This window comes from Trichomonas vaginalis, chromosome V (genome assembly GCF_026262505.1).
Source record: "Trichomonas vaginalis G3 chromosome V, whole genome shotgun sequence".
Classification (NCBI taxonomy): Eukaryota; Parabasalia; order Trichomonadida; family Trichomonadidae; genus Trichomonas; species Trichomonas vaginalis.
In genome coordinates, this window is record NC_067207.1 from 10,709,273 (window position 1) to 10,734,627 (window position 25,355).

General features: G+C 35.8%; 13 protein-coding genes and 3 pseudogenes across 16 annotated transcripts, besides 1 other annotated feature; 10 read left to right on the forward strand and 6 right to left on the reverse strand.

Annotated features, from left to right (window-relative positions):
• Nucleotides 1-559: 559 nt before the first annotated feature.
• On the forward strand, nt 560-2,581 carry TVAGG3_0313740 (structural constituent of cell wall; the record flags this gene model as incomplete). The annotated part of the gene is made up of 1 exon (XM_001308804.1): nt 560-2,581. The coding sequence occupies one exon, from the start codon at nt 560-562 to the stop codon at nt 2,579-2,581; it is 2,022 nt and encodes a 673-aa protein (XP_001308805.1).
• A 1,082-nt stretch (nt 2,582-3,663) lies between these two features.
• Nucleotides 3,664-4,389, reverse strand: TVAGG3_0313750 (sorting nexin C terminal-containing protein; the record flags this gene model as incomplete). Its single annotated transcript, XM_001308803.2, has 1 exon — nt 3,711-4,118. One exon carries the CDS (start codon nt 4,116-4,118, stop codon nt 3,711-3,713), a length of 408 nt encoding a protein of 135 aa, XP_001308804.1.
• Nucleotides 4,390-4,736: 347 nt separating this feature from the next.
• On the forward strand, nt 4,737-5,492 carry TVAGG3_0313760 (NFU1 iron-sulfur cluster scaffold; the record flags this gene model as incomplete). The annotated part of the gene is made up of 1 exon (XM_001308802.2): nt 4,773-5,117. One exon carries the CDS (start codon nt 4,773-4,775, stop codon nt 5,115-5,117), a length of 345 nt encoding a protein of 114 aa, XP_001308803.1.
• A 177-nt stretch (nt 5,493-5,669) lies between these two features.
• Nucleotides 5,670-6,242, reverse strand: TVAGG3_0313770 (uncharacterized protein; the record flags this gene model as incomplete). Its single annotated transcript, XM_001308801.2, has 1 exon — nt 5,670-6,242. One exon carries the CDS (start codon nt 6,240-6,242, stop codon nt 5,670-5,672), a length of 573 nt encoding a protein of 190 aa, XP_001308802.2.
• A 408-nt stretch (nt 6,243-6,650) lies between these two features.
• Nucleotides 6,651-20,101: a mobile genetic element.
• Nucleotides 7,126-7,954, forward strand: TVAGG3_0313790 (protein of unknown function, DUF4106 family; the record flags this gene model as incomplete). Its single annotated transcript, XM_051229949.1, has 1 exon — nt 7,126-7,954. A coding segment is annotated over one exon (829 nt), but the record flags the coding sequence as incomplete, so codon positions are not given.
• TVAGG3_0313800 (protein of unknown function, DUF4106 family) lies at nt 8,503-9,053 on the forward strand (the record flags this gene model as incomplete). The annotated part of the gene is made up of 1 exon (XM_051229950.1): nt 8,503-9,053. A coding segment is annotated over one exon (551 nt), but the record flags the coding sequence as incomplete, so codon positions are not given.
• On the forward strand, nt 9,129-10,006 carry TVAGG3_0313810 (protein of unknown function, DUF4106 family; the record flags this gene model as incomplete). Its single annotated transcript, XM_051229951.1, has 1 exon — nt 9,129-10,006. A coding segment is annotated over one exon (878 nt), but the record flags the coding sequence as incomplete, so codon positions are not given.
• TVAGG3_0313820 (protein of unknown function, DUF4106 family) lies at nt 12,300-12,836 on the forward strand (the record flags this gene model as incomplete). The annotated part of the gene is made up of 1 exon (XM_051229952.1): nt 12,300-12,836. One exon carries the CDS (start codon nt 12,300-12,302, stop codon nt 12,834-12,836), a length of 537 nt encoding a protein of 178 aa, XP_051099682.1.
• TVAGG3_0313830 (uncharacterized protein) lies at nt 13,668-14,422 on the forward strand (the record flags this gene model as incomplete). Its single annotated transcript, XM_051229953.1, has 1 exon — nt 13,668-14,422. A coding segment is annotated over one exon (755 nt), but the record flags the coding sequence as incomplete, so codon positions are not given.
• TVAGG3_0313840 lies at nt 15,373-15,824 on the reverse strand (annotated as a pseudogene). Its single transcript has one exon. A coding segment is annotated over exon 1 (452 nt).
• On the forward strand, nt 15,861-16,451 carry TVAGG3_0313850 (annotated as a pseudogene). The gene has a single exon. A coding segment is annotated over exon 1 (591 nt).
• TVAGG3_0313860 (organellar and viral DNA polymerase type B) lies at nt 16,879-17,607 on the reverse strand (the record flags this gene model as incomplete). The annotated part of the gene is made up of 1 exon (XM_051229954.1): nt 16,879-17,607. The coding sequence occupies one exon, from the start codon at nt 17,605-17,607 to the stop codon at nt 16,879-16,881; it is 729 nt and encodes a 242-aa protein (XP_051099684.1).
• Nucleotides 18,406-18,606, forward strand: TVAGG3_0313870 (uncharacterized protein; the record flags this gene model as incomplete). The annotated part of the gene is made up of 1 exon (XM_051229955.1): nt 18,406-18,606. The coding sequence occupies one exon, from the start codon at nt 18,406-18,408 to the stop codon at nt 18,604-18,606; it is 201 nt and encodes a 66-aa protein (XP_051099685.1).
• On the reverse strand, nt 18,635-19,255 carry TVAGG3_0313880 (uncharacterized protein; the record flags this gene model as incomplete). Its single annotated transcript, XM_051229956.1, has 1 exon — nt 18,635-19,255. The coding sequence occupies one exon, from the start codon at nt 19,253-19,255 to the stop codon at nt 18,635-18,637; it is 621 nt and encodes a 206-aa protein (XP_051099686.1).
• A 265-nt stretch (nt 20,102-20,366) lies between the features above and the next one.
• Nucleotides 20,367-20,951, forward strand: TVAGG3_0313890 (uncharacterized protein; the record flags this gene model as incomplete). Its single annotated transcript, XM_051229957.1, has 1 exon — nt 20,367-20,951. One exon carries the CDS (start codon nt 20,367-20,369, stop codon nt 20,949-20,951), a length of 585 nt encoding a protein of 194 aa, XP_051099687.1.
• A 1,932-nt stretch (nt 20,952-22,883) lies between these two features.
• TVAGG3_0313900 lies at nt 22,884-23,825 on the reverse strand (annotated as a pseudogene). The gene has a single exon. A coding segment is annotated over exon 1 (942 nt).
• Between the last annotated feature and the right edge of the window lie 1,530 nt (nt 23,826-25,355).

Consider the following 25,355-nt stretch of genomic DNA (forward strand, 5'->3'; position numbering starts at 1 on the left):
GCATATAAACTAGATATCGATTCTGGAACACCAAAAGCCTTTTTTTTTGGAAAATAGAAAATATTTATAAACTTGGAATCATATTTTTCGCTTCTGTTTCTCAATCTGAAAAATAAATCAATAAAAATGTCACTTTTCAATTTTTTCAATACATGATTGATGTTTAATAACATCAGAAAAATATGATGGAAGAGGTATTGAATATACTGATGCATCTAAATCAGTTCTTGTCAAATGCCCTGAAAGCCTAAGTGGCGACGTCGAAATCCTTCAAAGTGTTAAAATTATTAGTGGTGGCAATAGTGAAGTAAATAGTCCATTCTTTGCATGCAGAGGATTAATCACATCTATCAAATTTGCTGCCTTAAGTAAATGCGAAAGTATCTGTAGTTTTTGCTTTGCCACATCAAATTTAGTTTCTGCTGATTTAAGACAATGTCAAAACCTTCCTTATCTTAATTATTCAGTATTCAGACAATGTAGTAAATTATCTACATTTTATTTTCCTCCAAATATCAAAGAAGTTAAAGCAGGATGCTTTTTTAGTGATGACAAATTGATGGTTATTAATCTTCCAGATTCAGTCGAAACTATTGATGGATATGTTGCTGGACATTCTTGGCCATTTGCTACAACCGGAACCACATCATTTAACATATCACCTAATTCAAAATTAACTACATTAAAATCTGAATGTTTTTCACAAGTTCGTTGTTCGAGTATCTTCATTCCGAAAAACGTGACTCAAATTGGAAATTCTATATTTGCTGATAGTAATATTGCAGGTATTATAATCGATAAAGACAATACTGTATATAGGACTGATGGAAAATCAATTTATTCTGGTGAGAATAATAATACATTATTTGCAGTTGTGAGAAAAAATATTGGCCAATATATTGTTCCAGATTATATTACATCAATATCTGGTGGTTGTTTTCGAACATGTGAAGTTTCTAAAATTACATTACATGAGCGGATAAATTATATTGGTTCATGGGCATTTAGTAAAACAGGCATAACATCAATGAAAATCCCAGAATTAGTTACTAACATTAAGCAAAGTTGTTTCCAAGAGTGCTATTCATTACAGTATGTGAATCTTTCAAATCAAACTACAATAATTGAAACTATGGCATTTTATAATTGCCCTAATCTTCTTGAAATGAAAATACCAGAGACATTGACGACTATATCTAACGCTGCATTTTTCAACTGCATGAAGCTGAACTTAGATATTGCTAACAATACACATATTAACTATGTCGACCGCATGCTCTTCACCAATGAAAGAAAATCTTTATCAGATTATTTCGGTGATGATCCAAATACTGACCTAGTAATTCCTGATGGATTGAATTTTGTTGGTTATTCAGCTTTCAAAGGAAAGAAGTTAAGATCAATATTATTTAATGGTGCATCTCTAATAGAAGTTGCAGAACTTGCATTTTCACAATGCACATTAGATAAGATAACTTTGCCGTCAAGTTTGAAGTCAATTGAAGGAAATTGTTTTGAAGGCTGCACGAATCTTAAAACAATTGAATTTTCAAATAATGAAGTTCTTACAACTATCCCAAAAAACTGTTTTAATGGTTGTACACAATTGAGAAATATAATTTTACCTTCTTCTATTACAACTATTAGTGAACGAGCATTTGCAGGCTGCACTAACATTGGAGATATTGGATTATCAGCAACACAAATCCAAAATATTGGAATATATGCATTTGTAAACAGCGGTATTACATCTTGTGATAATGGAAAGAACTTATTGACTTTCGATTATGGAGCTTTTATGAACAGCAATATACAATCTTTAACTGTTAGTACTCGTAGTATCTCCGAGAATTGTTTCTATAATTGCATTTATCTCACATCTATTACATTTGACGACAATCTCGCTTCGATTGAAGCATCTGCATTCGAAAAATGCCCTTTATTGCGAGAATTTGTTATCCCGAGCAGCTTAATCGTGATCAAGTCATTTGCGTTTCGAAATTGCATATCACTTTATAAAGTTTCTCTTTCTATGAACAGTGTTCTCCCAGAAATATATGGAGGAACTTTCATTAATTGTCCACAATTGGTATCAATAAAGTTAAACCCAGAAGATCGATCATACAGATTTAGTAATGGAGCCTTAACAAATTATGAAGAAACAAAATTAATAACATTCATTCCATCAAGTCCAATTGATACATATATTGTTCCAATGACAATGACATCAATTGGAAACTACGCTTTCATGTCATGTTCAAATTTAGTAAGAATTCTTTTTAGCGGAAACAATATTCAATCAATTGGCCGCGAATCTTTCAAAGATTGTACTAAATTAGAATTTCTATTCATTACAAGTACAAGCTTGTCAACTATAGGTGACAATGCATTTGATAATACTCCTTATCTTCGAAAATGTGGCTCTGTTCGATGTGATGAATCAAAAACAGATATCTTTATACAAAGAAACATCCCATCAATATCATTTCGATTAGATTGTAAGCATGAACGCATTACATGCTTGCAAAAATCATCCTACTCCATATCAATTTTATTAATTTCACCTTTTATTATCATGTAAAAATTTAATCACTATATTGAAAATAATATCATTAATTTTTTTTAAATATAAGAACTTTACTCCTTAAAGGTAATATATCATTCTTTTTAAGTGTGATTCCAAGTAGATCTGTATTAAGCATTCTCAAATATGCAGTTTTGATCTATGAGAAGAAAAAAAAAGGATGAAGAATGTAAGGTTGCAACTTTTCATAGCCAAACACTTATGTTTTACAGGCTTCATTTTGTAAAATCTTTTCTTGTTTATTGAGTGTTCGTAGGATGAATCATCTTCTATTATTTATGGTATAAAATTAAGAACTGTATCCTATTATACCCAACAAATGAGCTTACATTTCTTTTCAAAAACAATTTTATCAACAATCTCAATCATTCTTAAATATGATATGCACTTATTAGTTTTCTAGTAGTAGATTAATACAAATTCACAAACATGGAAAATATAGGATTAATAATGCAATTCATTAGATATATTAAATTTGGCACAATAATATCTTAATATGTATAGTTACACAATCCAAAGGTGGAATATAATTATGTTGCATATATATGTTTATAGGCAATGAGCTAGTAGATTATTTCATTCTCTATATTTTTCTGGAAAATATAATTTCAGTAACATAAAAAAGCCATAACCTATGTTTGAGAATGGATGGCCTGTAAATGGTAAGATAATGCCTTAAAAATGAGAAATTAAAATTCGGCTGGGAAGGCTTGGATTCAAATTGTAAAATTTGTAACCGGGGCAAAAGTTTCTGTTAGTACAGCAGCTCAGTTTTCAAAAGATGTAAGATTTTGTCTTTCCTAAATAATGGCATGTTAATCGATCAAACGATAGGTGTAGAATTAACGATTTGGAATCAAATCGTTTGATATGACCCTATATGATGTGGCATCTCATGGTCTGAAATTGTCTGATGAAATCAATTTCCGATCAATTGACAATGATGAAATAAATGAATTGAAGTAAAATGCCTTGTGATCTTCCGTAGGCATTTAAGGTATTGCAGGTTCCTTGTGGAAAATTATGGCAACTGGCGAAATTTGATTTAAGTTGCCACAAATAATCAGTAAATAACTACTTGAAAAAATACGATTCGAGTTTATTATAAGTATGATATAGTCACTATTTACTCTGTAAGCTTGAAGAATTCGAGGACATCCTTATCTTCGCAAACTTCTTCATCTAAGCAAAGTTCGGTAGCCCACTCCTGGATAGCATCACGGCGGAGAACGACGAAATCGCCATCACGGTTGCCGACGAATTTCTTTGGTGGGAAAACGCGAAGGAGGCGAATTGCTCCATAGTTGTAGATAAGTTTTTCGTTGAATTCAAGAAGCTGGCTATAGCGGTATGATGTCTGTGAAGACTTCTCGACGCCGTTGACAATGCGTGTGGCGACGAAATTATAGAATGTAGCCTTTGTTGTGGCATCATCTCTGTGACCTGTGATGACGATGCTGAGCTTGTTCTCACTTGGGCAACCAGCAAGTTGCTTCTCCTTGATCTCGTTCTGTACACTTGCTTCGACACTCATTAAAAATAAGTTATGATATAACCGTTGTCAAATTCATCTTTTGGGAACTTATTTTATTTCCCCTTATTCTATATAAATTGATCACTTTCATGACATTTTACGGTGAATTTGTAAATGTAATAATCACTTTCACTAATTTGCCATCTTGAAATCTTCTACACAATCAAGATATAATACTCTAACAGCAAGAAATATATATTATATCTTATGTACATTATAATGGTAACATTTTGAACAGGAAATATCTGATGATATTCATGGATCAATCAATTGAGCATAGTTAGCTCAAATGAACAAAAATTTAAGAATTATTTAATATATAGTTAATAAATATACTTTAAAATAGGATTTTCTCTCGGTTTCTTTGTTTCAGATCTGAAAAATCCCAAGCGTTCATAGTTTTGCAGAATCTCACATTTAATTCGTTGTGATAAGGAGAGATAAATCATAATCTTTAGCAATCGAAAAACGCGATCTTTTGATAAAAACTCAATGAGCAAACATGATTTGTTTGGGAAAGATTTTCCAAATTGAATGGATGATCGCATACGGAGTACCTAATCTAAACGTACTCTCTTTTACCCACATCGATATTTACTGGCTCATTATAAGATTTTCTGACAACGATAAAAAGAAAAAATCATTTTTATATAAATGTTATCATCTATTGGTACTAGAACATCCGGCTTCGGCAATTTGTTCTTCCGCAGCTTTGCAAAGGCTGCCGAGAAACCAAAGGTCGATGGCGATGAACTTTTCAAGAGAGTTAACAAGATCATTGAAGAAAAGGTTCGCCCATTCATCAGATCTGAGGGCGGCGATATCGAACTCGTCGACATCAAGAATGGATGCATGATTGTTTCCCTTGAAGGCGCTTGCACACATTGCGGAAGTAAGAACAATACACTCTACAATGGCGTTCTTGGTGCTGTTCAGGATGAAATTCCAGAAATTGAAAACATCCGCCAGAAGATGCCATTTGATGATTTTGATATCTAAAATATTTGAAGTTTTGTTTCATGAAATTTCAAACAACTTACATAAAATTTAATGTTATATAACTTACGATTATTTGTTTAGAAAACAATTATAGGTTTGAAATTCTTTTTTATACACATAAGCTGAAAAGGGAAATTGTCTGTAGTAAGAATTGATCCCTTTCAAAAATTTACTAAGTGTGCTATTCTAGATTGATATTCTTGGAGTAGGACAAATTGAATTAATATATGTGAGAGGTTGCAAAAGGAGTTTCAGATTGAAACCTCGTATTTGCCAAGATATTATCTTCCGAAGTTGAAAAATTTGAGCGGAGATATGTGGTCGGTCGGTTCCGTTCAATTTTTGTCAACGATAGGCCTTATTTGGCCTCATCGTGAACTCCTTATTTGGGTGCTATATTCTGTCTTCGTATATGTTGTATGTCAATTTTTCTTTCTAATTTAAAAAAAAAAAAAAAAAAAAAAAAAAAAAAGGTAGTGGGGCTTCCAGGCACTTCGTGCCTTCTAGCCCTGAAGATGTTTAGTATAATTGAAGTTTTTATTCGGAAAATTGTTAGTCTTCGGGTGTGAATTCGGAGGACTCTTCTTGGATTGAGTCTTGTGGTTCATCTTCTTGAGTAGAGTCTTCTTCTTCAACATCAAAGTCATCTGGTGTATCGAACTGAATGTATGAAAGCCAAATGTTGTATGTGTTTTCCAATTGGCTTTCAAACTTGAGATACATTCCATGCATGAGTGTTATTTCAGTTTCAACGTAGAGTTGCTGACGTGGCTTGAAGACATGCATGAGAATTGGTCCTCCAAATTCGTCCTTGAAAAATTTGCAGTAGCAAACATAAACTGAGATAGAGTCTCCTTCTTCAATGTCTTCTGCTTGGTTAACGAAATGAATAGCAATTTTGCGTACTTGAATTGTGTTGTTGTCTGAGTAAAATAATGGTTTGAACTTGGGGTTGAGTGAGCTAAGACATTGCCATTTTGCTGTTTCTTGTCCGTACTCACGTTCTTCTTCGTCATCCTGATATCCATAACTCTTTAATTTGAATTCGACCCAAAACTGTTCGACTTTTTTTGCAGCTTTGGGTGGAAGACTTTCAATAAGCTGACATATAGTTCTGTCAACCATTATCTTTGTTATTGTTGGAAAATAGTTGACAATTGTGTCACCTAATTCGAATGGGTCAGGTGTTTCTTTTTGTAGTTTGGTAAAGTCTGCAAGAACTTTGTTGAGTTGTTCACAATATTCTTTGTTAAAAGTTGCAGGAACTCTTTCTTCTGGCTTTGAATTGAAGTATTCTTCAGACAATCTGAGTAGTATTTTGCGTAGTTCAGCGTTGCTGTGGTTCTTTGTAATACGGAGCTCGTTTGGTATTGTTTTTTGGTAGTGAAAGTGGCTTTGGATTGAGCGAATTGTCTGTTCTGCTTGGAGAATGTGTAGATGCTGCAGTTTGATATTGAGGCTCTAAACCTGTGGGTGCTGAAAGTTTGCAAGCAATTTCTTCAGGTGAATTTGGAGCGAACACGCTAGCGAATGCCATTAGACAAAAATAAACTGTTTTTTTCGGACTACTCATAGAAAAGTTTAAAATAAACCGTTTTCGTCAACGGTAACCCCTCTATTTTTTTATTTTATTGAAAAGTCTCCGTTGGCAAACCGTTCCATCTCAAATATTGAATGAACTATAAACGTTTTTTGTTTTCTATACATACTTTTTTGTCCAACGGTAAAACTTTTTACACAACGGTTTTTGAGAGTCGTCGCCGTTGACTTTTTTTGTAGAGCACTCAAAATAGTATAACTTTGTCCGGACAAGTAAGGGTCTATCTTCGCTACAGGAAAAGTTACAGGCGTTCCAAGGAAGTATACTTTGAGAAGCCTTTCCCCTTTTAAAACAAGATAGGACCGTTATTTTACAAAACTGACAACACTTTGACCGAGTAGTTTTTTGTGCTGAACAAAAAGTGTCATATAAACATCTGTCGAAAACCGCTTTTTAACTTCACTTAAAATGCCACGTAAGCTACGTAAGAATATACGTAAGAGGAAGAGAGCATTGAAACATCCAATAGTAAGACTGACACCACAACAACAGTTGCAACAACAAATGCTGAATGACCCCACTATGTTGCAACAAATGTCAAGCAATCCTATGCTTTTAAACCGAGTTGTTGGTGCACAGAGTGGAGGTTTAAGAGCGGCACTTTTAGCGAAAATGGCAGGCTATGGTGGAGCTGCAGACGGAACAGCTTATAACCCTCAAAGTCAAATGAATTTGAGTTCACTCAAAAATCAAATAACAGATGTCAAAAAGTCAAACATAGACATACAGAAACAAATAAGTGAAAACGAAAAGAAACTAGAATATGACAGACACACAAAGAAACTCAATGAGTTAAACGTAGAGAAAAAGAAGAAAGAAGAACAACTGAAAGAACTAAGTACAGAGGAATATGCGAAAAAAGTGTCAGAAAAAGCAGCAGAAGTAGCAAAAATGGAACAAGATGTCATAAATTTGAAAAACCATACTACTCAATATAAAATACTGAAAGATGAAGAGATAAAACAAAAAGCCCTGAAGACATATATGGATAGCGATGAGTATAAAAAAGAAGTTGAAGCAAATGTAAAGGCAGAAAAACTTTTACAGTTGCAAAACCAAACCGTACAGTATGAAAACTTAGCACAAGAAAGTAAAAATAACGACGCGGCTATGCAAAAGGCAATGAAAAGCGCAGAATATATAAAAGCTAACAATGACTGGTTAGATGCCCAAGCCAACGCTAAAGCAGCCCAACTCATAGGGTCAATAAGGACAAAAATACAAGCGGATGAAGATAGTTCAAATGAAGCTTTAACAAATGCTGACTTTAAGAACGCCTTCGAAGCTCTTCATAGTAAGGTGAAACTAGTGAACGACTTCTCATCTGGAAAGAAACTGAAGTCTGAAGGTTTCGACAAAGAGTTAAAAGAAGTAGCACAAAATATGACGAAAATAACAGATGCAGCAACGAGACAGGCAGTTCAAAGTGCCTATGACGCCGTTAGAGCAACTGTTGTGGAAAGTCAAGAAAAAGAGTTACAACAGACCAAAACAGACCTAGTAAATGCTTTCTTAAAAACGAAAAGTCAGGTAGGACATTATGCTGCAGATGGAACATATGTGCCAGCTGGTGGAACTTATATACCACCAAACCCTCCAAGAGAAGCACCTGCACCAGGACTACCTAACACATTTACATCGTCACATGGACATAGACACAGGCATGCACCACAACAACAACCAAAACCAACACAACAACCAACACAACAACCAGCACAGCAACCAGCACAAACAGAGCAAGGACATAAAAGAAGTAGAGAACAAGGAAACCAAGAATTCTTAAAAATGCTTAAGGAAGAGTATGGTTACCCAGATACTCTTGACTTTAGTGACAGATATAAAGAAGCTATTAGAAAGTTCAAGGAAGGAAATACTGACCCGAACCTATTTAGCTTTATGGCTCAGCACCAAATGGGATATAATTTCAAACCTGGAAAATACAAGCTCGCTAAGGGATATGATTTAATAGCATATCATCCAAATGACATGAATGAATTTACTCCGAGATATTTGGTGTCAGAGCTAAATGATAATTCAACTCTCTTCATGAAACGCGTAAAAAATAGAGACGGAACGAAAAAAGAAAGGTTTATGAGTCCGGATGACTTAGATAGGGAACTTTTTAAAAACGGTCTCGGAATATATGAAATGCCAGCAGATGAGGTACAAGAAACTCCACAGGAAGAAGTTCAGATACAACCAGACATGGAAGAAATAGTTCAGCAACAACAGCTAGAAGAGCCTGAAGGAAACGAACAAGTCACTCCTTTGGAAACTAACTTCACAGAACTAGATGAAGATTTGGAACAGCCGAAAAATCTTGACCCTCAACAAGAGTATGCGGAGAATATGGAATATTTCCAAGAGTCTAAAAAAAAATTCGGCTGACATAGTAGAAGAATATCGAAAAAATGTTTGCCGACATACAAAAGACTCCAACATCAGATGAAAATATCCAGCATAGAATGGAAGAACTGAAAAAAAATGTACACAAATACAACAACCCTTTTTACTTACGAGCATTTAACGTTCAATCTTCGGATGAACTCGGTGAAGATAAAAGGTTAAATTTCAAGAAAACATATAGAAATGAAACATTGTTTAAAGTTCATTCAGAACCTAACCAAGATGGAAACAAACCTACTTTTGTTTCTGCAGACGATGGAACTACAATGAGATGGGGTCATAAAGCTAATCCAGATAGGTGGTTCATAAACTTACAACCACAATTCCAAGAAGTTGTAGACGCAATGGAAGTCAATGGTGAACCAGATATAGCTGGTATTTTAAGCGCGGCTTTAATGCCATTGAAAGATATGAAAGATGCAGATATTTTGGACCAGTATGAAATGAACATGGCTGATGGAAATATAACACCTGACGTTCTAGAACATTTATCTCAAAGAACTACACAGAACCATAGAGATGGTATATTTGGCGAAGAGTTTAGAAAGAAAGTTATGGACAGCGAAGGAAGAGAACCTATTGTACATGACCTTGCAAACGAAAGTTTACAAAATGTCATAAAAACTTACTTTGCAGACAATGAACCGAGAAGGGATGAATATTTAAGAAAACTCAAATGGACAGTACCAAATGAAATGTTAGTATTGAAAAACATGTTCCTTGACAAAATAAAACCAACTACAGAAATAAACGACGCAAGACTGAAAGATTGGGTAAAAGCTTTCCCATTCACAAAAGATATTGTTGGTAACATGGAAAGAAAACCAGAATGGCTACAAAAACATATATTTGGAAACGAGCATATTCCATATGGACAGGCACTGTTTGAAGAGCTTGAACCAGAAACTCAGGAAAGAGTCATGCAAACAATACGCGAAGACTCAAATACAGACTATGACAAACTCTTTCTAGGATATAGGTTACCTGAGATGGGCGACCAGAGCCAAAAGGCAAAAAGGACATGGGAAATTTGCAACATACTAGATGAACATAATGCAAAGATGCAACAACTTCAAGCAGAGGGCAATGAAGGAAAAAGAAGAGTTAAAAACTCAGTCAGGAAGAAAGTAAAGCTTGGTCGGAGTGGGTTCTATTATGACATATAAATCCAACTATTCTATATTTTTACTCATATGAAATGTACGCCGCTCAGAATATAACGCCAACAGTTTTGGATGCCATGAATGGAAATGTTTCCGAATGGTATAACGAATGCGACAATGCCATTAGAAGGTCAGAAATAGTTCCTGGAACTTACGAATATACAACTGCTGTTTCTTATGGAAACGTAGGTGAGTTTGGAGAAGGTTCTTCAACAACAGTAGATATTGCTTGCGACAGGTTTCATATAATTTCTATTGACAACTCTTTCTTATACGTGGAACAAGACATTGAAATAAAACCTTCTGCCAAGTTGTCTGACAAGAAAGGCTGCAATGGAATTTTCTATGTCGGATACCAATATGCTCCAGAAGTTTTCATGGGATATAAGATATATTCTAACTCTGACTTAGTTCAAACAGTAACATGGGCAAACTATGAATGGTTCGCTTTGAGAAACTCAGTACAACCACAAGCTAGAGAACAAACAGACCAGTATGCAACTATTGAGAAAATAAGAAGACTTGACCCTAACGTTCCAGGAGTTTATGTTAACCTTTCTGGACAAACTGCAGCAGCAGTAACCAAAGTAAAACTGAAACTTAGAGTTCCTTTGTCATCTTTCCTCATCTTCAGGTTTTTAAGATACTTGCCAAACTGGGCAGGAAAAATTTCTATCGAACTTACTCCAAGCAAAAATAACTTAGTCATTGCACCAACACAAGACCCATTCACTCTTACAGACGTAAAGGGAGCAAATCAAACGTCATTCGCCGAATTTTGCAAAGACAAAGTTGACTTAGACTTTGGTTTTCTCAACCTCAACACTGATGTAAACTACTACTTCAATGCTGCTGGAACTGCTTGGGACCCAGTTAAGTTCACATGCGAAAAGTTTGAATGCAAGAGAATAGAAAGCAGACTTGCAGTCTATATGTTGGACCCAGATATTTCAAATGCTTTAGCTGCCAAATATATTGCAGTTCCACTTATGTCCCTATACACCAAATATCTGTCAAAGACTTTGCAGGTGAAGTTGGAAACCAAAGTGCTGACCCAGGTGCAAGAACAGATATTGCTTTAACAACTGCAATGAAACATGCAGATACTATGTTTGTACTGTTCAGACGAACTATAAATGACTATTCTTGCTTCTACAACCCTGGTATTAAATACCATAAAACATAGATGGCAAATACTATCCAAGAGAAGAATATTCTACAGTTGAGGATATGAGGTCATACAACTTGACATTAGATGCTATGAACTTTAAAACAACTTCACAACAACCATTAACCCTGAAATGCAAAGTTCTATTATGCCATATGTGAAAGTATGGACTCATACAGGAGGTCAAAAAACTCAATATACAAATGGAGACCGTTCAAACTTTTGGCTTGGCATTCCATTTGCTGACTCAGAAGACTTTATGGGTGGTATTTCAACTGTTGGTACAGTTCAAATACAAATACTGGTGACAGAGACGGTCCAGATGAACTGAGAGCAAAGAAGTTTACAAAACCAATAGCACTTTTCACGGAAGATGCTCTTTTGAAAATTCGTTCGATGAAACCTGCTGGGGCTCCTCAGATTGGCATAACGACAGCTTCCATCGAGCAGATTTTGGCAGCAGGTCAGTAAGTTGTTCTTGAACTGACTTCTCCGTCAAATATTGACAGTACGCCAGTTTTGATATAATATTGTATTATAAACTTACCTTTAGAAATATCGGTCAGTTTTGTTGTTATATTTTTGTCTGCTTCAAGAACTTTCACCATCTCGGTTATACCAACTTTCTTTGCTTTATGAAAATATTTTGGTTCAGCAAAGACTGCTATTCTATAACATTTTCCATTGTTTGTATAAAGAACTACTCTGTCAATGAACTTGTATTGTTTGTGTGTGTAAACTTTGTTTTGCTTCAATTCGAAGAGATACTCAAATACGTCCATCTTTTTATTCTAAGTAAAATGTCATTTCCGAAAAATAGAAGCGTAAGTGTTTCAAAAGGTTTAATGGCGGTGGCAGATGTGAAGTTAAATTCACCAACTCAAACAAACAGTCAAAGTGTTGTTGTCAATGTCAAAGAAAGAGATGTTGAAGTGGGGAAACCATACGAAGACGAAGATGGTATAACAATAGTTCCTGTAAAAGAACAACCAACATATCCTGAAGTTAGCAGAGACTTAAGTTCTGTTGCAGATATTCGAAACGACTACCAACAACTTAAAGACAAACTTAAAACTCAGGAGAAGATTTGTCAGGCTTTGGGTATAATGTTAAACTTGGTCGAACACAACCCTGTAAAAGTGAACTCATATGTCATTGCACCTCATGAAATTTTGAAAGAACTATTGAAACTTTTGACAGAGGCAGACGATATAAACATCAAAGAAATAGAACCCGACGTTAGTTGCTGTGGTGTTTCATATAATGTCATTGACAAGATATACGTTATGAAAGGAGGTGAAACGTTGAACTTAAAATATAGTTTCCCAGACGTCATAAAAATATTTGACGACCACAACATTTCATTAAAATTTACTTGCTAAGTAAATGGCAGAAGACATAGTGGTTTATACTATTACGACTAAAAACCCTGAGTCATATAATTCTATAACAACAAACTTACAAAGTCCTCAAGGACGATATTGTAAACTAACCTTAAACACAATGACGACTAAAGCCTGTTTTGCTCTTTTGACACCAGAAGACTTTATTGTTGTGAATGGCAAAAAATACTCCTTTGAAGATACTTACTCAGATATACCACCAACAGGTTTTGTTGACTTATTTAATACTTTAAGGACGGATGTAACATGTGCTGCAACTAGAGCAGGTTTCATTATGTTTGGATGTCCGACTGAGTTTAGTATAAACGATATGAGCTATAATACAAAACTTATATCTGGTTTTTACTACCAACAGTTTCCTATAACAGGAAAAGGTGTCATACAAGGAATGTCTGTTCCATTGACTTTAAGCACACCTATTTTATATATTGTTTCAAACTTAGGTTCAAAGTGCTATTCGAATGTCGACAGAAACTACTATGACCAAAAGATACTCATGCGTATAAACAACACTTTCTCTGCTGGTTTGCCTATTGTTCATTCGAATGCAGAGTTTTCAGCTTTAGTAAACTCAAACACTTTAGCAAACATAAACTTAACCTTAGTTGACGCAAACTTTGTTCCTGTAAAACTTTTATGTCCTATGTATTTGTCAATGACGGCAGAAAGTTTCGAATTGGAAGATGCAACTGGTGAAAGTATTGTATTACAAGAACAACTTCAACAACAAATAGCTCAAGAACAACAAATGCAACAAATGCAACAACAAAGTCAAGAATAAAAAAAATATTTTTTTTTATTTTTATAAAAATGTACAGAATAGATGTTTCAGATTTTTATGACTTCCAAGCGTTCAGAAATATGTGTCCATTTCGAGACTATAACAAAGCAGTCGAGAATTTGAAACGTTTAGTCATTTATGTCGACTCTGCCCCAGAATGTTATGTCATGAAAGAATGGGATGTTGTCTTTAACAAACCAAGAGCGACAATAGTTTCAGAACAAGAATGTAGACAGAAACTTAAGAAAATAAAAGTCGTACAAGTTGGTATGAAGATGTTAGATGCTTGGGATATCTTATTGTCAAAGTTAGAAGATTTTTCAGTTCGAGGTATAAAGTTTTATACACCTTCTCCAAACTTCTATTCTATCTTCACTGGATATAAATACGAACAAGTAGAATGGAAAGAAAATATTATAGAAGCTTGGTTAGACCATGTCAAAGAAATTATATGCAATGGAAACGAAAGAGTCTATGAGTATATCTTATGTTGGTTTGCAAACATCTTACAACATCCAAGTGCTAAAAATGAAACTGCTCTCATCATAATTGGAAAACAAGGAACAGGTAAGAACACTTTCTTTACAGATATCTTATGCAAACTGTTAGAGGGCTATTCGAACCCGAATATGACAAACTTAGAAAACATCTGCGGTAAATTTAACTCCTCAATAGAGAATATGAAACTTATAGTATGTAACGAACTTCAAAGTATAGATACAACAAAGGTTTTAAACTCAGATGCTTTGAAGAGTCTTATAACAGACAAAGTTGGAGTTGTTGAAAGAAAATATAAAGACCAAAGAGTTTGTGAAAATGTTGCAAATTTCATTATGGTTTCAAACAACGCCGTTCCGATGAAGTTAGAAAGTTCTGACAGAAGATATGTAGTTGTCAGAACGTCAGATTCTCATATGCAAGATACAGAATATTTTGACGACTTAGCAGAAACTTTGACATCTGACTTTTACAACCACTTGTTCTCATATTTCATGACATTAGATATTTCAAAGTTCAATCCAAGACAAATTCCACATACCGAAGAGAGACAAACATTGTTAGAAGCAAACAAGAGTGTATATGAACTGTTCATAGATGAAACTGATTTTGAGTGTTTAGATGAAAGGTCATTGTACGATTCGTATAAACAATATTGTCAAGAATATGGTTATATGACAGCGTCTAAACGTACATTCTTGGCAAATGTCAAAAGTCTTTTAGATGTACAGAATGGTGTATATACAAAGAAAAATTTTTATGAGTAAATTTAAAAAAAAATATTTTTTTATCCGATAGAAAAGATGGCAAAATTCATCTCAGTAAATAAGTACATGTCAGGACTTAAAGAAGAACTAGACCCATTCGCATATTTGAATGTTTACTTCTACAATTTTGAAAAGTCTACATTTGACAAAATTTGGAACATTGCACCAGTTAAGTTTGCTATTGTTAGAAAATGGTGCAAATTTGAAGACTTAGACATAGAAGGTTTGTTAGCAGTCAAAGAAAATTTTGACAGAAAGTTCTCAAACTCGAAGAAGGCAAAAGCATACAAACTTGTTATACCTTATGAACCAAAGAAAGCAGACGACTATGAATATTATGAGTCTAAGATAGTTGAAGTTCAAGGTAAATTGGGTAAAAAGATTTTAGAGTCTAAGCCAGTGTTTGCTCCTAAAGAGGAAGAGAACATTGACATTGACCCAGAAATGTTCTAAAAATAAAATTTTATTTTTACATGTCAAATTTCTTTTTCTCTGGAATTGGTTCAGGTTCTTTCTTCTCTTCTTCTACTTTCTTTTCTTTCTTTTTCTTTCTTTTCTTCTTTTCTGGTGGAGTTATGTCAAATTTCTCCGAACCATATTTTGTAAAAGTTCTTTGTCCTTTAATAGCTCTTCTATTCTGTTTTCTATTTCATCTTCAAGAACAGCGCATGTGTCTTCTTTGCATTCTAAGAACTTTTGTTGGACTTCATCTTTCCAATCGGCGTCATCTCTGTCAACAAGTCTGTCATTGACAAATTTTAAGACTGCTCTTTAATGTTTTATGGTTCTTGTCATATTCCCAGAAACAGAACTTTAGAACAAATTCACCTTTCTTGTTTACACTATGTAAGATTTTATGGTCGACAGATGTTTGCTGTCAAAAAGTTTGTCTCGAATATAGATAGCGAAATCGCTAGACATTTTCTAAAAAGATAAAATTTTAATTTTTCTAAAAATATGTTAGAAAAAAGTTTGCTGACATTGACAAGAAATTTGAGAATGTTTTAAACAAGAACAAGAGGAAGTTAGAAAATGCTCAGATAAAACCCATACATGACAAGTTCTTATTTGCTCAGAATGGTATAACAGGTCTAATTGCACCACCTGGGTCGGGTAAGACTTTCACTTATCTTAAAATGGCTGCACAACAACAAGAACTAGATGAGAAGAACCCATTCTATGAGTTAGTTGTCATTTGTAGTACTTCTGGTCAATTTGACCAAACCGTCAATTCGTTCAAAGATATTATAAAGAAGTCTAAGTTAGTATGTATAAAAGACTCTGAGTTGTTAGATTGGATAAAGAAGTACCAAAGAAGAGTTTTGAAGTACAATGCTATAAATGAGTATTCAATTCGAAGTTTAAAGACCCAAATGAGGAAATGCAGAGAATATTAGAGAAGAAACACTTCAGAAACAAACAGAAAGAGATAGAATACATTTCGAAGAAATTGCAATCTTACGATTGGAAGACTTACCCTCATAGATGTCTTCTTATCTTAGATGACTTTGCTTCTCATCCTTTGTTAAAGAACAGAGAACAAGACATGTGTCGAATTCTTAAGAAGCTCAGACACTTTAACATCTCAGTTGTCATTTGTGTACAGACAGCAAGAGTTTAAGTAAGGATGTAAAGAGAATACTTACTGACATTACTTTTCCTGGATTGTCCGAAGACGATTTCATGGAACTTATGAAAGAGTCCATGGCAGGTAAGTTTGACAGACATGAACTATGGGAGAAGTACAAAGTCATACAAGACCCTCATACTTCTTTCAGAATTCATATCTACGCGAACAAAGTTCAAATTGTAAAAAGTCAATAAAAATAAATGGTTCATTTACTCTGCTTGTTTGAAGTTGTCAAAATACTCTGTTATTTTTCACGATTTTCATACGGAATTCAATAAAAATATATTTTTAGGGTAGATGGGTATATCTAACCTGTTTTCTAACCTCTTTTCTACCCCAGTTATTTTATAAGCGTTTTACATGGTAAACATTGTGAATTCGTGAAATTCTAAACAATTTCGTAGCTTCTATTTCTTCTGTCAGTACATCGAATGTTTTAACAATGCCGAAGGTTTCTTTATACTTCTTCTTGACATCTGAAAGAAGGAAATCGTCAGCTGTTGGATAGTTTTTGTTTAGAAATGTCAACATGTCCATTTTATCTTCTGCTGGTTTCTCTGCCTCCCTCTTTAAGTCAGCATAGTCGTTTCGCATACGTTCTATCTCTTTGACGGAGTAGTTATATTTCCTCATTGCTGCTTTACATTTAGAACATTGCGGGTTCATTTTTGCGTTATATTCTGAAACCTTACCTGCTAGTATGACTAAGGCGTCAATTGCTCTCTTTAACTCAAAAGTTGCGGGTTTTATCTGTTCATTCCATATCTTACCTCTTCTATCTTTATCTCTTATCTGCCATACACATTTTGCAACTAACGAAACAAAGTTGTCGTAGGTCTTAAACTCCCCAGATTTGTATATGTCAGAGATGTTCTTATATACCATATCGCAATCTTTGTCCATGACTTTGTGGTTGCAATGAAATCCAAGAAACTCATAATTTACCTTTCGTATGAACTTCTTTATTTCTACTGAGTCAGTTGCTTTGACTTCTATTTCATCGAATTCTGGAATAGTAAGCTTTTGTTGTTGGATTTCAGGAAGTTTAGGTAAATGGTCAATAATATCCTGCATTTCATAAAGATACTGTTCATTTGTTTCATCTTTCGCACTACAGTCTAAATTACTTGTTAAAAGTTCTTGCTTTATCTTCTGGATTTTTTGTTTCGAAAGTATATGAAGAAGGAATGAAGCTTTTTCATCTCTACTAACATTGAAGTTGGGTTCATGACTAAAGAGTTTGGTGCTGTTGTTGCTAACATGTTCTTACAATAAAAATAAAAAAATATTTTTTTAAAAAAACCAACTTTATTTTTTATTTCGGGAAAACTCATGACAAATTCAAGAGGGTAGAAAAGAGGTTAGAAAAGAGGTTATATCTAACCTTCTACCCTAAAATATATTTTTGCCGAATTCATGAGTTTTGGTTGAAAGAATACGGTGGAGCCAAAAGTGGCTCGACCTCAAAACAAGCATTTTCTGTATAAAATTCATGAAAATTCATGAGGTTAGAAAAGAGGTTAGAAAAGAGGTTAGATATACCCATCTACCCTAAATTATATTTTTGCTGAATTCAGCAACAAAATTCAAATTGTAAACGGTTTAATAGAAAAAGTGTTATTTTTTCATGTCCGAAGACTCGAAGGTGCAACACTTCCAAAATACCGACGAACTCAGAAGAGCAGCATGGCAGTATGTTCTTGACAACTTCTTTGAGTTCTCCAGGACACCTTGGAAAATGCTGAAGAACTCCGACACAGAGAATTTGGAGAAATTGCACTCCAATACTACCTTGACAAACAAAGGGTAAACAAAGGGTAAACAAAGGGTAAAATAAGACTAAAAACTTAACGTTTAAAAAGTGACATTTTTATGAGCTCCGAGTCACCGAGAAAACTTGGTCAGATGTTAGCAGCTTACTTCCCTGAGGAGGATGGAAGCGTTACATACGTAAGGTTCAAAAACAACGAACCTGGAATTGCGTACCAAATTCGCAATTACATGACCATGGAAGAGTACGAAAGGTTTCTACAAGAGAAACCAGCTCTAAACAACTCAGAAAAGAAAGAGTAAAAAGTTTAACTCGTAATTGTTTATTTTTTTACTTGTATGGGCAAGCTGCAAGAATGAAGTCGACTATCTCGGTCTTTGTCTTGACCAGTTGGACTGCTCTTGCGAGTACGTCTGTTTTACGGTCTCCAGCTGGTGTCTGACCTTCGTAATTGCGCATGTTCTTGAGAGCTCCAACTGTAAATGGTTGTAGGATGAAGAGTCTCTCAGACTGCTTGAGGTAGTCTTCACGGTCACGAACCGAATCTGTGGTACGAGTCGAATCGGTCGATTTGAGGGAAGAGAGTGAGAGCCTGTCTTCTTCCATAGGGGCTGTGGCATACTCTTTGCGTAAACGGTTCAGACCTTCTTCGAACTCTTGGTCTCTCTTCGATTGGGATTGAGATTGGAATTGGGGTGGAGGGTTTGACATGAACATCCAAGGGTTAGGGAAGTAAGGCATGGGTTGAGGAGGGTAGTTTGGAAAGCCTTGTGGTGGGTAGTAACCTTGAGGTGGGTAGTAACCTTGAGGTGGAAATTGGTAGTAATTCGGAGGTCCTTGTTGGAACTGAGGTTGCTGTGGGTAGCCTTGTGGAGGTGGAACCTGTTGTGGTGCTGGAGCATGCTGTTCTTCTGGCTGTGGAACGGGTTCAGTAGGTGGGACGTCGGACATTCGTTTGTGTCTTAACCGTCTTTGTTCTGAAACAATATAATATTGTCTTGAAAAAGTACAACATTGTCTTGAAAAGTACAATATTGTCTTGAAAAAGTACAACATTGTCTTGAAAAAGTACAACATTGTCTTGAAAAAGTACAACATTGTCTTGAAAAAGTACAACATTGTCTTGAAAAAGTACAACATTGTTCTGAAAAAGTTCAAGACTTGTTCTGAAAAAGTACAGCTGTCTCAAATTTGAGAGACATTGTACTGAAAAAGTACATATTGTCTGAAAAAGTACAACATTGTCTTGAAAAAGTACAACATTGTCTTGAAAAAGTACAACATTGTCTTGAAAAAGTACAACATTGTCTTGAAAAAGTACAACATTGTCTTGAAAAAGTACAATATTGTACTGACTCAGTATGGAGCTTGACCCCTTAGACGAAGCAATTTATCTAATTGAGGTAAATGAAACCGTGAAGGAATATCTCAGCAAGTGCAAACCAAGCAAGTCCATTGGCTTCTGGTTGTCCAAGAATAGTGTCTTAAAGTTGGAAATTGAAACAGGTGTTGCAATTCAAGTTCCAGAAGGCACTGCATTCGATGATATTAAGGATGTGAAGAAAGAAGCCCTCTTGAAGTTCTTCATGAAACGTCCTTGGATACTACTTCCATATCGTGAGAGCCCAATTCCACGAATTACACAAATTCTCAGAGCACTACTTCACTACTCTGGACAGCCGTTCTTCATAACCTCAGAAGGCGACATCCAACCAATTCAGTAAACATCTCATTTTAACTTCACTTTTTTTATGTTTTTACTCACACTCGTACTCAACAGGTTTGTGTACAACTATTTCAACTGTGAACCTTGTATTGACCGGTCTTCCTGCAAATGCAAGTTCGGTCAATACACAATTTATGGTGGCAAGAAAGACAGTGGGGAATGTTATTCTGACATCTGTTGTTGCGCTCGAGAGAGAATTGAAATTCCAGACCCACTAACTCCAACACCAACACTCAAGTTGCCGAAGACTCATGTGAAGAAGAAGCCTTCTGGTAAGTTTCTTATAGCCATATACATGGCACGCTTTGAGTAAAAACATTTTTTTTCATTTTTTGAATGAAGCAAGTTAAATTCGTCCCACACCAATCTCAATGGACCGATGAAGAGTTTCAAGCTATGGTTGAAGGTGTTGAGAACGACATAGACGGCGAACTTGAAGGAGCTCAAACCACAATTGCAACCAAAATTGCACAAGTCAAGGAACAGATAGCTCCACTTAAAGCTACCAAAGCTACTCTTGACCTCATGGATAGTTACCGTTTAGAAGTAAAGAGTGGAATAAGACAATTAAAATTAAAACTTCTAAACTACGAAGCTATACTCCAAAAGTTAGCAGAAATGAGAAGACTTTACCAGAGCTACTTACATGTAAGGGACTTACCTTCAAGCAGTCCGACCAAAGATGAATTTTCTGACATTGTCCCAATTTTGTCCGAAAGTCAGCTCAGATGTTTTGAACTGCTCCCAACATATCCAGAATATGAACGTTTGCCTGAACTCTTCCGCAATCTCAAAAAACGTTTTTTGGTTCTCATGTTCGAAACTTTTATCGGAAGAGACAACAAACGTTCAGAAGAAGAACAAGATATTATTTTAAACTTGTTGTATGACTTAACCGTCATAACAAGCTTTTTGAAGTAAAACCGTCATTCTCAAACCACTTCATTTTTTCGATGTCCGAACAAGCACCGAAGCCGAACACAATGGCAGATGTCCTTTCAATGTTGCCAGACAAGCGCCCAGTTCAAATTCAAATTTTGAATTTGAAAGCTCATCTGACAAACACCGTTAAGACTCTCCAAAGTAGTCTTATGGAAGAGATGAAGCTTAAAGGTGAGTCCTCATGAACCAAGCTTCCAATGAGAAAGTCCTGAACGATTTGACGGAAACCTTGCGCATTTACGCGAGAGAGAACCGAGACCTTGCCAGACTCATCTACCGTTTCTTCGAAGAGATAGACGCCATCTGGAAGGTACTCGGAAAGGACAGAACCTCCAACACCGTACTTCGTGAACACAGAATTGAAGAAGGAATTGTCGAGGAAGAAGAGAAACACGAAGAAGAGGAAGAGGAAGAAGAGGAAGAAGAGAAACACGAAGAAGAGGAAGTTTGGGCAACCCTTGTTGCCGATGACACTTACGAAATTTCCCAACCCTACCCATACCAAATCCGCAACAAGGAGACAGGCAAGGTTCTTACCCCAGTCCTCAACAACTTGGGACACTTGAACCTTACCCTTCGGAATTACGGTTCAATCTCCATGGGCAAGCTTGTCGCAATTCAATGGGTTCCAAATCCAAACAAGAAGACGAAGGTCAGACACATTGACGGTGACAAGCTCAACAACCGTAAGGAGAACCTCGAGTGGTTCTAAGAGTAAAAAAATTTTATTTTAGGGGGAAACCCCGAGTAAATTTAGGTGTTTATTTAGTTAAGTAGCTTAAATTAAGGTAATTTGGACAAGTAGTTCCTGACCTCTGAATTGGACTCTTTCGTCATCCCAGTTGCGTAGGAGGTCGTCCCAGAGGAGTTGGTAGAATTGCCAATCCAAGGACGATTTGTCCTCCCAGGCATTGAGGATGTACTGCTCGTAGAGTCTCATGACCTCTGCCTTGCACCAGACACCCTCTCCCTTGGAACGTAAGGCTTCTTCGAAGTGCTCGAATGCGATTGGCTGCGGGACCATCTGAAATGACACTTTTTGTCCGTTTGGTCAATGTTCGTGTCTCGTGCCATAGTCGACGAAAATACAACAAACAGGTTATATATGAGTTTGAGACCAAGAATGGTGTAACTCGACCTGTCCGATTCAAATTCGAATAAAAATTTTTTATTCATGCAATGTTTTATTTCTGTGCCGTCTTCAAGTATGCCCCAGTACTTACGCTTGGAGAGGACATGAACTTCGGTGAAAATTTTGTCCAATTTGAATTGACCCATCTTTTCACCGACCATTCCCATTTCAATGAGTTTGTTGTACCTTCTTCGTTCGTCATGAGTGCGTCAATGTTCTCATAGTAAACCTTCACTTTGGATTTGACTTCGGAGAAGAATTTGTTGTAGTTGTCAAGGACTGCCTTTGCGAACTGAGGGTAAGACCAATGTTCGACAATAGGTTTTACTGTGGTTACTAAGCCACTTGACCTTGAGTGAATTCGTATTCAAAACAAAAGGAGAACCTTTCAACAAAGTTGTCGACCTTCTCATAATGTTTACTCTTCATCTTTTGAGGTTTTTAATGGAATATCCCCATGTCGAATTCATAAGCAATTTGAGTGTCATTGCAAGTTTGGGGTTTGAAGCTTTCCTAATATCATACAGTTGTTGTATGACTTTTCCAACTGTATAGTTCCTTCCTGGGAACTCACCGTCTTCGTTTGGAATTCCAGTCGGGATATATTGGACGAACCTCATGTACGCAGCGTTAAGGTCGACATAGTATATCTTTTCTGAGTCGAACTTGTCGCAACCAATGGGTCCAGTTCGTGGAAATTCAAGTGAGTCTCTTATCTTCTGAGAAACTTCGCCTGCTATCTCATAAACATCGTCGAAGCAACCTGTTTCATATAAAACCTTCTGACCTAACTCAGATGCTCTCCAATACAATTTGACGTCAATTGGATGTCTCAATGGAAGTTTGTTTATAGCATCTTGAAGTTCTTGCAACCTCATTGGAAGTTCTTCTGGTTCAGGTTGGTATCCGAACAATCCAACTCCTTTTGGAACTGTGTACTTCTTTTGTGCTAGAACTTTGTCTGGAACAACTTTTGGTCTTGCTAACAATGAAAAGTTTGTTTCGTCTTTTGGTACAAAAGTTTCTGTCAGCTTGTCATCTGGAATTGGTTCCAACAAACCTTTCTCGAAAAGAATGTTTACAGCTCTGACAATGTTGCACTTGCCTTTTCCGAACAATGGGTTTGTAAGACTTTCGTTCAACATGAAGTGGTTGTGGACAATTACAATCTTCAACCATGGTAAGTCTTTGTCAACAACATAGTCGTCATGTGAAGAACCTTTAGCTGTAGGTATGTTGACTCGGATATTGACATTTGCCAACGGTGCAATTTTGCCAATTGACCTCTGAGAATGTACCTTGTCTTCACACATGACTCAAGATACTTCATCTTCTCATCTGTAACAAGACCAGAGTTCCTGAGACATGTAAGAATACAAGGTTCATTGACAATTGTTTCAATTGAATTGTAAATTCCATACCTTGTCAAGTCAATGTCAGACTTATTTATGAACGGGAAGTATCCAGCATGTTGTCTGACTGCTTGAGGGTTAGGTTGGTACCATTCGAACTTCACTTGCAATTCCTTCAATTGCATTCAAAATGTCTGAGTCGGAGTCAACCATTTGTTCTCTCTTTGTAGTCTTGAAAGCGTCAAGAAGCATTGCAGCTGTTGTGACATTGCCATGTGCATAGTAAATGTGACCATCCAAATCTGTTACGGTTAGTCTGAGATTGTATCCTTTCTTATTTCCGTCTTGAATTGCAGCAAGTACACCCATGAAGCCTTCTTTGTTCTTTCCTTCGTCAAAGTTTACTGTAAAGGTTCGACCAGATGTAATTTGACTTCTAACTTCACGATACTTTCATATGCATATCTTGTTCTTTCCATGGGAGCATGTGCGTTTCACCTTTTCCTTTTTTCCTTCTCAAAGGATGCAATTGTTCGTCATGTTTCCAGTAGAATCTGGCAAAGCCGTCGTGTCCTTCAACTTGAGGTTCACTAACATCGAAAGGCATGTCCATAAGACGTTCTTCTTCTAACCTCTCTAGTCTGTTTGGATAATTTGCGCGTGCTGTTTCCAAGTCCATTTCATAGCGAAGACCAGACAATTTGTCATAGACTTTTATGGGTCTTCCCTTCCTATATTTAAACTTCTTTGAAACTTTCCAACCATATCTTTCTAACTCTGCTTTTATTCTAGCAGATTTTCTATCCATTCTATATGGGGGCATTTTTATAAAAATAAAAAAATATTTTTTTCTTTACTTTACATAACCGCCTGCTGCCATAAGTCTTTGACGCCAACCCATACCAGCTAATGAAGGTTGACTTGGTTTAGTTTGGAAACTAACCTTTGGTTTTGGTTTATCTTCAGTTTTTGGCTTCCTTCTTCTATCGGTTTTTCGTCACTTTTCGGTTCCTGACTTTACTTCACTTGCAGGTATGGTTGTGTCGTCAACATCTTCATAAATATCATATGCCATTTGTTTTTGTTTTCCTTTCAACTTTTTGTGTTTGTTGTAAAGTTTAGAATATTTCGACTCTAAGTCAATGAGATGTTCTATAATGAACTGTTGGTCAGTGAAGTAAACTTTTCCATCTGTTGTCTCGAAAGCTCCTTCAGACTTCAATATTTTATTTGTGAGAGTCTGTTTCTTTTTTGAGATACTAGCCGTTCCATTTCTATGAAAAGTGACTTTGTAGTTAGGGTTTGTATTTCCAGACCTGGCACTTTCTATTATTGAATTTTTCTCTTCATCTGTAAGTTCTTTGACAGGTTTTGACAATGGTTCTGAACTTTTTGTTTGTGGTGTCAAATCTACCGTTTCAACTTCTTCGGTCATTTCATCTCAGTAAAAAATTTTAGTTTGGTTTGTTTTCAACTGGTTGTTTAGGTTTTTTAAGTCGGTCTAAAACTTCCTGAGGTATAGGAAGAACTTGACAAACACGTGGTTGTGTAACTGCTGGAAGTCGACAAATCCATCTTGAACCCATTTGTCTCAATGCTGTATTGTTCATTTCATCTCAGTAAAAAAATTTACATTCCCCACGTTTGAGGCGGTTGCGGTTGGTTGTTGTTTACCCACTGTTGTGCATGGTTATATCCTCTGTTAAAGAATCTTTCACCTTGGTCCATATAGTGCCCTGCTTGGTTATAGTAGTCATTTGCTTTGTTATAGTAGTTTCCTGCTTGTCTTCCTACATTGTCCATCCATCCTTGAACTTTTCCTCTTGTTTCAGGATTTGGAATAAGATTTGCTGCATCTCGTGCTACCTCCCAACCTTTCTGTACAGTTTGTATAATAGA